Genomic DNA, 13,229 nt, shown 5'->3' with positions numbered 1-13,229 from the left:
TGAAACATGGATATCCTGCCTGTTGCAATAGCCCATTTCCCTAAATATGGAAATAAACTTATAGAAATATTGCTGAAAACGTCTAGCGGTGCTATGGGATAATTATCAGGCTTTAGTCTATTCCCTTTGTTACACATTGGAGCTATATTGACTGTTTTCCAAGATTGAAGTATTGAGGAGCTTGTGGCAAAATATCAAATAAAATAGAACAAGTTACTCTCTTACCTAGTAACGTTCTTTCGATGGGATGGTCCGACGACGTATTCCATATCTATGACAGTAATCACCACAGCTGTGCTGCTTCGGAAAATCTTCGGCGTCTGCGTCGATACGCTGCCCTCGAGGACCTCCTCCGACGGCCGACGTCACTGGATGTTATAAGTAGGACGCACAACGCCCGTAGCCTCAGTTGTAATTTTTTCCCCAGAACGTGTGGCACCAGTCTTCTGCCAGTCTGACCACACAAAGCCTTGCGGAAACGTAAGCTGCAATCGCATAAGAAATTCTGTAGCGGGGAAGGCAGGGAGGGATCGAGCAATATGGAATACGTCATTGGACCATCCCATCGAAAGAACGTTACCAGGTAAGAGAGTAACTTGTTCTTCGAGGGGATTGGGTCCTCTGACATGTTCCATATCTATGACAGACTCCCAAAGCAGTACCAATGCAAGGAGGTGGGAAAAGAATTTAGAAAACAGAAATTTAGAATGCCCAATCAAATTGCGGAGTAAAGGACTGCTTTCCCAAACAAAGGCCAGATCCTGCCCACAAATGGAATCGAGGGAGTAGTGATGCACAAAAGTATGGACCGAAGCCCAGGTGGCTGCATCACAGATGTTACCAATAGGAACACCCCTCTGTAGGGCAGTAGAGGCAGCCATACCCCTGGTAGAATGGGTAACACTCAGAAATAGCGAGAATAATCCAGCGAGACAAAGTCTGTTTCGTCACAGCTTGTCCCAAACGCTTTCCAGTGTAACCAATGAAGAGTTGATCGTCCACTCTGATCCGGGACATGCGTGAAATATAAAAGCTTAACGCTCTCCTAGAATCAAGCCTATGGAGCCTCTCCTCTTCCTTACCAGGATGTGGAGGAAGATAAAACACCGAAAGAACAACCTTCTGGCCTAAATGAAATTCCGACACCACCTTCGGATGAAAGGAAGGACGAACTCTAAGGACAACCCTGTCCTCATGAAACACAGTGAAGGGTGACTTAACTGAAAGTGCCTGTAACTCACTCACTCTGCGAGCGGAAGTGACTGCAACCAAAAATACAGTTTTAGGAGTTAACAGTCTCTAAGGGCATGAATGCAAAGGCTCAAACAGAGCACCCATCTGAAATTTGAGAACAATGTTCAAATCCCAACCGGGCACCTGGAAAGGTGACGGAGGGAACACAGTGAGCCCTTTCAGAAACTGAGAAATTAAAGGAATTTTAAAATAGGAACACTCTTCAGACGAGCGCTTAAATATGGACAGGGCCGCCAGGTAACCTTTAACGGTACACACTTGCAAGCCCCTGTGGGCCAAAGAAAGCAAAAAAGACAGAACCATAGGAATGTCACATGCAAAAGGATCCACATTCTTAACCCTGCACCAGTCACAGAACTTACGGTAATGGTACAGGGACTTTGTTGCGGGCCTTCTGGCCGAGAGCAACACCTCCATCACGTCTTCAGGGAGGTCCCAATCCTTATACCTCAACTTTTCAGAAACCAAGCGTGAAGGTTGAGGGATCTGACCTCTGGATGGAGAACCTGACCCCCCCCGTCCCGTGAGAGCAGATCGTCTCAGTAGGGAAGCCGACGTGGAGGGCAGATGGACAATTCGAGAAGGTTCGGGTACCACGTCCTCTGGGCCCATGCCGGAGCAATCTGGGAACCAAACCTCCGTAACCTCTGCAGTACTTGCGGGATGACGGGGACTGGAGGAAATGCGTACAGCAGTGGGAATGACCACTCCACTGCGAACGCATCTCCTAAGGCTCCTTTTGGAGGAAATTCCCGCAAGCAGAACCTCTCGCACTTCCGGTGGACAATGGAGGCGAAGAGATCCACTTGAGGCACCCCCCAAAGGGCGAAGATCTCCAGGAGAATCTCCTGAGCCAACTCCCACTCGTGAGAGATCGCGCTCTGCCTGCTCAGAGCATCCGCCGTCTCGTTTTCGTCTCCGGCCAGATGAACTGCCGAGATCGAAACTTCCTGCTGGATTGCCCAGAACCAGAGCTGCATCGCCTCCCTGCACAGAGGAAGTGACCCTGCCCCCACCATTTTTTGTTGAGGTAGTGCATGGCCACCGTGTTGTCTGTCAGAATCAGGACCTTCTTCCCTCGCACAGTCGGCAGAAAAGCCTTCAGGGCTAGCCTGATGGCCCTCAGCTCCAACAGATTTATATGGAGTCTGGACTCCGACGGAGACCAACGACCGCTGACTGTCAACTCACTGGCATGAGCTCCCCATCACGTGAGGGATGCGTCCGTCACGATCGTCACCTCCAGCCAGAGTAGCCAAAATGGAGCCCCCTTCATCAGATTGTCTTCGACGGCCCACCACAGAAGGTCCTGGGCGACAGAGGACGGCACCTGAACGGTATCCGGTAATATTATCCCCATATATATGGTCCCTGTAAATAATATCGCCAGGAAAAGGTTGTGGCGATATTATATGGGTGACCGTATATATGGGAATAGGGTCAAAAAAGAAAGTTTGGGGGATGCGGGGGTGTACCCCGCATGTTCCATGCAATAATGTCGCCACAAAAAACAGCCATTTTTTTCAGCAATATTTATACATGGAACCACCTGAACAGGGTCCGACATCCTGCCGGAGGACTGAGACCACTGGAGCTTGAGTGCCCATTGCAAAGATCTCATTTGCCACCTGGCCTCTGGCACCGGAAGAATGCAGGATGCCATGAGGCCGAGCAATCTCAAGAACTCTAACGCTGGGAGACTATGGGCAAGCTGAAACTTGTGCACCATCTGCTGATGTGATGAGCCCTCACCCGGGGAGGAAAACAAAGGGACGTGTTGAGCACTGCTCTGATGTACTGGAGCCTCCGAGTGGGTGTCAAATGGGACTTCTTTAAGTTGAGGGAGAAGCCCAGCTTGTGGATGGAGTGGCAGGTGACTGACAGATGATCCAGGACTTGCTTGGGAGAGCGCGCCCTGATCAACCAATCGTCCAGGTAGAGGTAGACGTGAATCCCCCCTTTCCTGAGGTGCGCTGCCACTACTACCATGAGCTTGAAGACCCTCGGGGCGGAGGTCAATCCGAACGGCAGGACCCGAAACTGAAAGTGCGAGTCGCCAACCGCGAACCTCAGGTACTTCCTATACTTTGGATGTATCGGCACATGAAAAAAAGCGTCCTTGAGGTCGAGAGACACCAACCAATCCCGAAGTTGAATGGCCTGGAGGACTTGAGAGTAACCATCTTGAACTTGTCCTATCTGAGGAGTTTGTTCAAACCGTGCAAGTCCATGATGAGGCTCAATCCCCAGTCTTTCTTGGAAATCAAAAAATAAGGGGAATACCATCCCTTGTTCCTCTCTGCTACAGGCACCAGTTCTATGGCGCCTTTCTCCAGCAGGGATTGAATTTCCTGCGCGAGCAGCAGATCCGGACTCTTCAAAGAGAGATTCCCTGGTGGATTGTTGCGAGGCCTCTGCCGGAAAGGAAGACAGTAGCCGTGGGCTATGATCTCCAGAACCCACACATCTGAAATAATGGCGCGCCACTCTACAAGATGCTGTGCCAGCCTTCCCACCAACCGGCGAACCATGGGACATGGCCTCATGACTGAGCTGAAGCGGATGCGGCATTGCCTGAAGGCAAATGGGCAACAGCCTGAGAGGCCTTGGCACCTCGAGTACCTTGTTTTCCACCTCTGGCACTCCTACGGTGGCCCCTTTGACTGGCAGCTCCTCTCGCTTTACTAAAGGATGAGTAATAACGAAAGGAACCTCCCCTCCATTGCTGTCCCCTAGGACGAAAAGGCGGAGGTTGGCGAACTGCAGCGCGCAACGACTTTGCTGCAGCTTTGGAGGTCTGCAACCTCTCAATGCTCTCGTCAGTCTTGCTGGCAAAAAGATGTTCCCAGTCAAAGGGCATGTTGAGGAGCCGGGCCTGCACATTAGGAGCAAACCCCGACTTCCGCAACCACGCAAACCTGCGTATTACGGTGCTCGCCGCCATGGACCGGCTGACGCAATCTGCCATGTCAAAACCCGACTTAACGGCCTCACACATGGCATCCTTGCCATCCTGAACCATGGCAAGGAAACCATCCCGTTCGTCCCCTTCGGTAATATGTTCAGCCGCTAAGTAAACAGTTCCACAGAGTGTGCGCAAAACGTGACAAGGCACATACGGAGTTGACCGCCTGAAGCGCCATACCCCCCTGAAGAAAACACTTTCTTCGCCCAGCCGTCAAAACGCTTGTCGTCCCTATCAGGAGGGATGGTAGGATACGACGCCTGCTTTGCCGGGGCCGTAGCCCCCTGCACCACCAAACTCTCCAGAGTGGAGTGCTTGTTCAAGTAGCAGGGGTCGCTACTGGCTGGGCGGTATTTTCGCAGCAAAGACTTGCCCACTGCCGGGAGACTCTCTGGAGCAGTCCAAGCCGCCGCCACCCTCCTCTGTAGAGCCATATGGAACGGCAGTACCAGGTCAGTTGGTGCACCTTGGTTATCCGTAAGGTCATCCTGAAGAAAATCCCCTGGGGGAGCAGACCACCCCAAGTACTCGGTGACTCTAGACGTAAGGCACCGGTACGAGGAGTCGGCATGAGTGCCAGGCTCAGGCCTACAAAACTCCACCTCCGGAGAGGTGTCCAACCCACTGGCGTCGTGCAGGGACTGACGCAGGTCCTCAATTTGGCTATGGCCCGAGAGAATCGCGTCTGGCACCGTATCAGGAACCATGCCATCATCAGAGCCCTCATCCACCTCTGAAATAAACTCAAGATGGCGGTATGAAGGCACAGAATGTGGAACAAAGCCATGCTTGACCTTGGCCAGAGCCTTTCTAGGGGGTTTCACCGAGACCCTGGGTACCCCCATCGAAACAGCCTCGAAAGGCGTCGAGAGAACTGGCGTCGAATGCAGTGCCGACAGCATCGACAGCGGTGACACAGGCCTCGAGGCCGGAGCCCCGAGCGTGTCCCTCGACAGCCTGGGCGCCGATGGCGTCGACGACTTCTTCGGAGGCGGGGCCTCGAAAGAGTCCGTCGACAACCTCGGCGCCACCGGCATCAACGTCTTCCTCAAAGACACCACAGTTGCACACGGTATCAAGCGCGTCGAGGACCAGGACCTGGAACAGGCATGACGAGAACGATTCCCCTTGTCCGAGCGGGACCTCTACCGCAAATCCTGCCGACCACCCGAGCCCGAAGGCATGCGAGCGGTGTCTCTCGACCGATCACGACCGACCCCACTCTGAGGCGCGGACAGACCAGTGCCCTGCGATTCGAGAATCGCTAACATTTTCTTCCCGAAGGAAGCCCATTCCTCTGGCGTCGCAAGCTTGGTGGGATAAGCGACCCGCCGACGGGTGGAGTCCTCGGATGAGGACGGGGAAGGCGACCGATGACGGCGCTTCTGGGAGTGCCTCGAAGAGGCAGAGGAGTGGCGGGACCGAATCCGGGAACGAGACCCACTGGACTTCCGATGACAACGCGGAGAGTCGCCCCTCGAATCGTCCGTCGGAAGCCCCGCAGACCTTGACTTCCGTGGTTTGGACACCTTACCTACCGACAGCTTCTTCCTGTGCTGCCGCAAGGCTTTGGACATACGCGACTGGCAGTCGACGCAATCATCCGTGTCATGGGCCTCCCCGAGGCACCAGAGGCAGGCGTTGTGCGAGTCCGTCACCGACATCTTGGACCCACAGTCCACGCACTGCTTGAAGCCCGGAAGCGGGATGGAAGACGAGGTAGGATTTACTTTTCACAATAAGAACAGGTTCGAAGAACCGAGAAAGAACAGAAACTCCAAAGAGTCGAGGCGCGCCGAGATCTCCGAAGCGAACATGTTCGCGGAAAAAGGAACTGAGGCTACGGGCGCCGTGCGTCCTACTTATAACATCTAGTGACGTTGGCCGTCGGAGGAGGTCCTCGAGGGTGGCGTATCGACGTCATCGACGCAGGAGCAGAAGATTTTCCGAAGCAGCACAGCTGTGGTGATTACTGTCATAGATATGGAATACGTCGGAGGACCCAATCCCCTCGAAATATGCTAGATCATAAATCATGCTGAGCTTTAAGCATGAAGTTAACCAAAGCATCGGCCTTAGGGCCCCTAGACTGTTCCCATCATTTAATTATAGTTAAAAGGTTGGATTCAGTTACATTACCTAACCAGTTAGATACTCTATTAATGTTAAACCATTTGTTTTAAGATTCTGGGGATATACATTTCCTCACAATAGGATTACACCACATTTCTTCAGCAACAGGGTTTAGTTGTAAACTTTTTTTAATAGTATCCTCTCCAACAAGTAACCAACATGCTTTCACATATTTTCTGATTTAACAATGTAACACCAATATCCCTTTCTTATCAATTATCTTTTACTTATGTAATTGAATCCATAATTTGTACCTTAATTTGTTCTTTCCTGTTTGATAAACATACTGACCCCAAGACCTAGCCTTCAGGGCCTCTAATTGTCTAACAGTTATATGCATGTCTTTTTACAGTCCTGAATAGCCTTGTCCATTTGTCTACTCAGGATGATTTCCCCTTGTGGAACAATTTTAAAACTTATGTTACTTCATTTGTGGTTAATCGTATGGTTGGTAAATTGATTGGGATCCACCCATATGTACTTTTACATACGGTTGAATCTAGGGATTTGATGCTTTTTAATGCATCTTTTTATCTATGCTGTAACGAATCCCAAGTTAATCTGTTTAAATCATTATTTATGTCTAGTGTCTAGATTGGAAGACAGTCGAGATTCAACACTCAAGCTGTTAAATTCCAGTCTCAAAAAGGCATCCCTACCCCCAGATAATTCTATATTGAGACTACTCACCATAGAACCCAGTTCAGGGGACACAAAAATATAACCAATGAAAATGTCAGATTCATTTGAACAGCTACGTCTTCCCAGGGTGTCCTTAAACTTTGCTGTTTAACAAAATGAGGCCTCTATCCAAACAGAGCCATCCTTATCCATATGATGATTTGCAAAGGAGACCCTAGGAATGTCTACACCTGAGTAAGTCAACCACAAGTCAAATTCTTTAACTAAGTCACCACATGTTACTTTGAAATCACCCGCTAGAATGATGGTAGAGTATCCAATTAATTCAACCCATGATGTCAATCCAGCTTTAGATGTTGTGATATGATAACCAAGCTTTGCAATCTCAGCAAAATATTGCATAAGACAATCATGATTTAAGGGTTGCGAAGTTCTGGTTTTAAAAATACATACAAATTCTAACACGGTACGCTGCTCCCATGGCTGTTGTTTTGAGCTTAATGTAATAAAGAATTCCTGGTGATCGAATTATGGTTCTCTTGTCCCTATTTGAGCAAACTACCCTTCTGAGTCCACTGATGACACCGAACTATAAGTCGTGGGGCAGCACTACCCTCCTGCACCAACAAGAAGCAACAGGTGGATCGTCCTGGTTGGCATGATTATGTATCTGTTCAATCAAATGTTTGCTTGCAAGGAGAACACAAAGTTCCAAAGGCTTGCCGAGAGCACTTGAGTGACCACTTTAAAGAAGTAGAGGTATTTAGAAAAGTTCTTAAATCCTGGATAACAGTTTTCTTTCCTTTTACCCTTTTTGTCTTAGTTGCAGCAATAGCCTTACAAGAATCATGGGTATCAAAAGTCCATCTTTTATTTTCCACTAAGTTAACTTTGTGGGTGTTGGTATTTTGTAATCTTTTATAGTGATTACCTCTCCTTTTCAAGGGCTGTTTCCCATTCTTACCTTGATGACTTTCTAAGAAGACTACATTTTCTGACAATGTTTAGGGGATCCATCACCACACTTTAACCAATCGAGCAACGTTGTTCTATGTTAATGACAGTATACGTAATGTGCACAGGTGCATTTTGGAACTGAAAAGTCTCTTGTATTACAAATCAGAGATGTGCCTTCACATTCCTCAATACATCTGCCTTATTCTCAGAACGAGTGGACTGTATAACACACACTGATTAAATCAATTTTATTTTGCTCATTAAATTCCTTAAGCAAACTCCTGTGTACATCAACCTTAGCCACCGGGAGTAAAATCTCTTCTAAGTCTTGACCTTTCCCAGAATTGTTAGTGGTCACGCCGACGTAAGATTTATTAGATTCCACCTGTGAGTAGATCTGCATTAGTTCTGATTGTACCTTAAGAGCCAAACTAATATATCAGTAAAGTGGGACAAGTGATTCAAGGACTAAAGTGAAGGCCCACAATGAGGAAGGAGACTATTTCAAGGTGATTGGTTCTATGGCTGATAGTCTGATATAATCATGAAGAATGAAATAGAACTTCAAGGAATTGTAGACTTATAAAGTTCATTACAGGTGCGAAACCTCACTCTAGCAATATTGTCTTGTTGCTCATAGGCATTAATGTCAAGATTTACTTGTTCAAGGTGCTCCACTTCCAAACTCATGCATGTTCTCAATAAAGGTTTCAAAGTGTGAAGTTCAAAAAGTGCCCTCAACATTTGCGATCGATTCAGGTGTGCCAGCTAACATTGGAGCCAAATCCAATTGCTTAGATTCTCAATACAAGGGGAAACTGAGGTCATCTTAAGTATTCAGTTGGTCAGCTTCAGTGTCATCAGTCACAGGGGAAGCTCCATGAGGTGGAGGTTTGTCCGAAACCTCACTGGAAAAATGTCCTCCAGTATTGAAATGGAATCATTTACTGGAAGGCTAGCCATCTTACGAAAGATTCAGAATTAGCATGTCTATAGTTTTACTTATCAATTCAAAGACTTATGGCACAAGTGGAGAGGCACTTGTGTGAGTGGACATAGCTCGCTCATACACTAAAAAGAATCAGAAAGATTGAAAAATCAGTGTATTCATGGAAAGGCGAGGGGGAGACAAATTTACACTGTTGACACAACTCACCAAACTTTGACAAGAGAAAGTCACCCCATCGGCTCCTGTGCCAACTGCTGACACGTAGCGTGTCACTTTTGCGCTCTAAGTGCCCAGCAGCGCTCTTTCTAGATAAGCTTCCGGGCCCTCAAGGACACATGGTTGATCACTTTGCTCCTCCTAAAAAGCAAACAACGAAAAGCCAATCGCAACTGCCGACACTTAGCGTGTCATTTTGCGTGCGTTTTGTGCATGGCATTGCTCTTTCTAGATGAGCTTCCGGGTCCTTAAGGTCACATGGTTGATCACTGGGCTCCTCCAAAAGAAACAAACGAAGACCCAAACGTCACTCCGTACAGCAAGAGCACTGCAATAACTGCTGACACTTATGTCATAATTTCAAGCTTTACATTTGAGAATTCCCCAATGGGGACAAATTACTACTTTAATAGGATGGGTTCGTCCCCATAACTTTGAAGTGGTGAATTCCCTTCCCCCCTCGCCCTCCCACCCCAATTAGAGAATTCCATTTGATATTATACATGCAGAATTGGCTTGCTGCTTCCCATATATACAGGGCTAGTCAGAGGAGTGTAGACCACCATCCCTAAGCTCTACAGCACTAAACCCAACTCTGTTGCAGGAGTAGTCTGACCAGTTAGCGCTAGGACTCTCACAGCCTGGCTACCCATGGTGAACGCTCCCTGGGATTCCAAGCACATTATTCAAGGAAAGAACATCACCTGTGGATTTGATCTTTTGAATGGGCTGCATGCTGCTGTCATCATGGTCAATCGGCTGGCTGGATAATGAGAAGATCCAGATTTCTGCAACCTTGACCGTGACTTCCTTCATGTTACTGAACAGACTCAGGACTTGACTACCTTCCGTTGGATGCTGCATGACCTGCGTTTGATGGAAAAGACAGAGTGCAAGTTTAAATACAGTAAAATTAAAGCATGGTCTTCCACTTGATAGCACTTCCATGGCACATGATAAACCACAGTGGCAGCCTGTTCCTTCAGATTACTCAACCCACTTGAAATGAAGACAAGGGTATCTAACAAAATTAACAGGATCCTGTTGAGGGGAACAAGCTGGATCCACAGAAGCACTACTGCGATCTGTCCATCTCAACATGCAATAGACCAGTTTCTGGCAAGTTTGTTTGCACTAAGTAGCATTTTCGCAATAGAAAAAATTGTTAACCGCAAGAAATCTTAGGTCATGTTTGAGAATTTCTTTAGAATCCCAGGCACACAGGTAATTTAAAGTTAACCCAAAAACACCTCACTAAGAGAAAACTTTGAAGTTTATCCAAGTTATTTGGTTTAAATCCTAATATTCACAAACCCACTGGATGAAGATCTTGTTAACTTATATAATCAGGAATCTTTTTATATTATTCTAAACATATATTATAAAAAATATATAATAAATGTAGCTTTCAGATAAAGGGGATCCAAATAAATTTCACAAGGGAACCGCTGTACTTAATTTATGTATCTTGCCCTCTTTTCCATTTTAACGGGCAATTCAACTTTTATAGGGTAGACTGCCAGACTCGAACAGGGTATCTGATGGTATGTCTTCAGTCATGAGCACTTCTTCTTGGCATTAGTGTCTGATAGCACTGTTCCCTTTCCTCGAGTTAGATTCCACTTCAGGAGCGCAGGGCAGAATATTGAGAGAATGGATTACCATTTGGCGACTTCTACACATCACACCCTTAGTGGTGCTTACATCCTGCCATGTGTGGATTAAGATTTGCCTGCCTATCACAGTAAGATAGCAAAGAAACACAGGGAGTTAATGTTTGTGCAGCTGTACTCCATTGGCAAGGTGGCTTCATTGCTAGGCAGCCTTCTATTCCCCATCTACCTCCTGATAACATTACCTCAAAGGATTAGGCATTGCTGGTATGTTTAGTTTCCTGAAATGTCTTCACTTCTCAGGAGTGCATTACCCTATCCCCTCTGCAAATGGTGTAAAAAATGAATTACCAAAGTTCTTTGGGATCTCATACCAGCGGTCCATTTGTGTGTTGCGGTTGTACTTTGACTTTTCCCAATATTCTCAATGAAAAAACAGGATTGCAATTTCTTGCTCCTTAATGGGGGTCAACAGCAGCAAGGATATCAAATCAAAATCCAAGGTTCACTCTGGTTAAGATAAACACATTTACAATTGGGTACAACCATAACCCAGTACCAATATAAACAGTGGTCCCCGTCTCAGCAGGCGATGGTTAAGCACGTACACAACTCTGGCACAAATGTATTACAATCTTCATAGCCGATCAAACCAGAGGGATAGCAAACATAGAACTCTTACCACCCAGCACCTTCCATGAGAAAAACATTCATCTCCAAACAGGAACTCTCAAATATGCAGCTCTTATCCCCACCCCCACCCCCCTATCAAAAAGTTGGTGGCGTGAGAGCCATACATACAGATCCCAACCTCAGTTGACAAGGCAGTAGTTGGTCACAATGCTCCAAATCACACAGGATGTGAGATGCAGTCACAATGCTCCAATCCACATCATACAGGCCATAGGGTGAGACACAAACGAGCTCCAACTAATGCCTCACACAGGTCAGTCATGAGATGACACTCTGCAAAAGCTACGAGCCAACCCAGCCTCTGGTTTCTGGATGTGGGCCTCATCACTACTAAAGAAGAACTGTAATCCTTTTTGACAGCTGGTGAGGTCAGACTAGCCAAATCATCTCCCAAACAGCTCAAAAGAAGGCGGCTCTACTTTACTCATGTCCATGTATTGTAGTCTCAAGCGCCCAAGGTATTACACCCTTTCTGAAGTCTGTTTCTTTTGGGAATTTCATATTACACCGGAAGACTGCTTCAGCACACGTAAGGGAATGGGGATTTAGGAGGGTGATTGAGGTGACATTTCAGGTATTTGGCCATTAGCTATGCGTAGACCTGTTTTTTTAAGCTAACCACGATTAGTCTTTCTGTGATGCTTGGAAAAAGTTAGGTTCATCCTGCAACATTTTTCTATGTCCACAATGTCACCTATTTGGATGGAAAATATCACATCCATATAGGTGACATCAGTCTTAACAGTTTACCACTGAACAGATTTATAGAGGACTCCCGATGTATACTCAATGACAAACACACATTTTAGACGTGTGTAATATTGGCAATGGAGGTCTTCCCGACTGCGGGCTCAATGCGCTGTTCCTGAGCTTTTACTGTTCATATACATGGTTTTTTTAAAACGTCCAGTACCAGGGTCGTTAAAAAGTAGTGATCTTCACCCAAAATACTGATCTTTGATGACTAGTACTAAAACTTCTGGTATTACGAAAGCTTTCTGATGTGGCCACATGGGGTAATGGGGTTAATAGCTTTGAGTGACTGTCTTGATGTCAATATCTTCACAAGTAGCACATGTAATCACCATCATCTGAGATGTGATCTGTTCACAGGAGTCCTAACTTGAGGTACAATTATGGGGCCTCTGCAAGTGGTTTCACAGTTTGGCTGACAATACCATGCAGATACTATTGTAGCAGTTTAGTTTGCGCCTCACTATTTCAATAATATGGAAAATACGAACGTATGTGGTAATAGCAGGAGCATTGACTGTATGAGGCAATGATGCTGACAAACTGATTTTGAATATGAAGACAGAACTGTGATGAAGGTCTTGGGGGTGAAGGGGCGAATCGGATGGAGGGAGAAAGGAGGGGTGGTAAACAGGAGACCAGCATAATGATAGTGGGGTACACAAAGCACATGAGCAGAACTTTGGTTTTTGTAGCATTGAGGCAGATGGTTAATTTCCATTCGTCCAGCTGCAAATTCGTAGGCAGCATTTTTGGAATGTGCTGGTTACCCCTAAGGTGCAGCCAAGTAATTTATGTACATTCACTAGACATTCTCATAGCTGCAGGACATCGGACCAAGTAGATAAGTGTGTACATTTCAAGCAATGGGTGACAGTGCAGACCTGTGTGGTATCCTGTAAATATGTTAGCACTGATGACATGAGGACGACCATTTGATCTGTAGGTGTGATTGAGGTGGATGAGGGGCAGCTTAAGATAGAGGCCTTAATCACAAAAATCTAGCTGACAATATAGGATGTTTGCACTGCCCAAGGACCCTGCTTATCGTGTT

At 46.8% G+C, this 13,229-nt stretch overlaps 1 protein-coding gene across 3 annotated transcripts in view; it reads right to left on the bottom strand.

Moving 5' to 3' along the window:
• PACS2 (phosphofurin acidic cluster sorting protein 2) overlaps nt 1–13,229 on the bottom strand; it is a 1,334,790-nt gene that overhangs the window by 544,816 nt on the left and 776,745 nt on the right. For 2 of the 3 annotated variants that reach the window (XM_069638734.1, XM_069638735.1), the window contains exon 5: nt 9,821–9,983. In XM_069638734.1, the coding sequence (XP_069494835.1) occupies nt 9,821–9,983 (163 nt within the window). Of the gene's footprint in view, nt 1–9,820; nt 9,984–11,411; nt 11,572–13,229 lie in introns of those variants that run through there. The other variant, XM_069638736.1, reaches the window with a different exon arrangement.

Source organism: Ambystoma mexicanum, chromosome 14 (assembly GCF_040938575.1).
Source record: "Ambystoma mexicanum isolate Mex_15411 chromosome 14, UKY_AmexF1_1, whole genome shotgun sequence".
NCBI lineage: Eukaryota > Metazoa > Chordata > Amphibia > Caudata > Ambystomatidae > Ambystoma > Ambystoma mexicanum.
The sequence above is the reverse complement of the archived record's forward strand: the minus strand, read 5'-3'. Positions and strand labels throughout refer to the sequence as shown.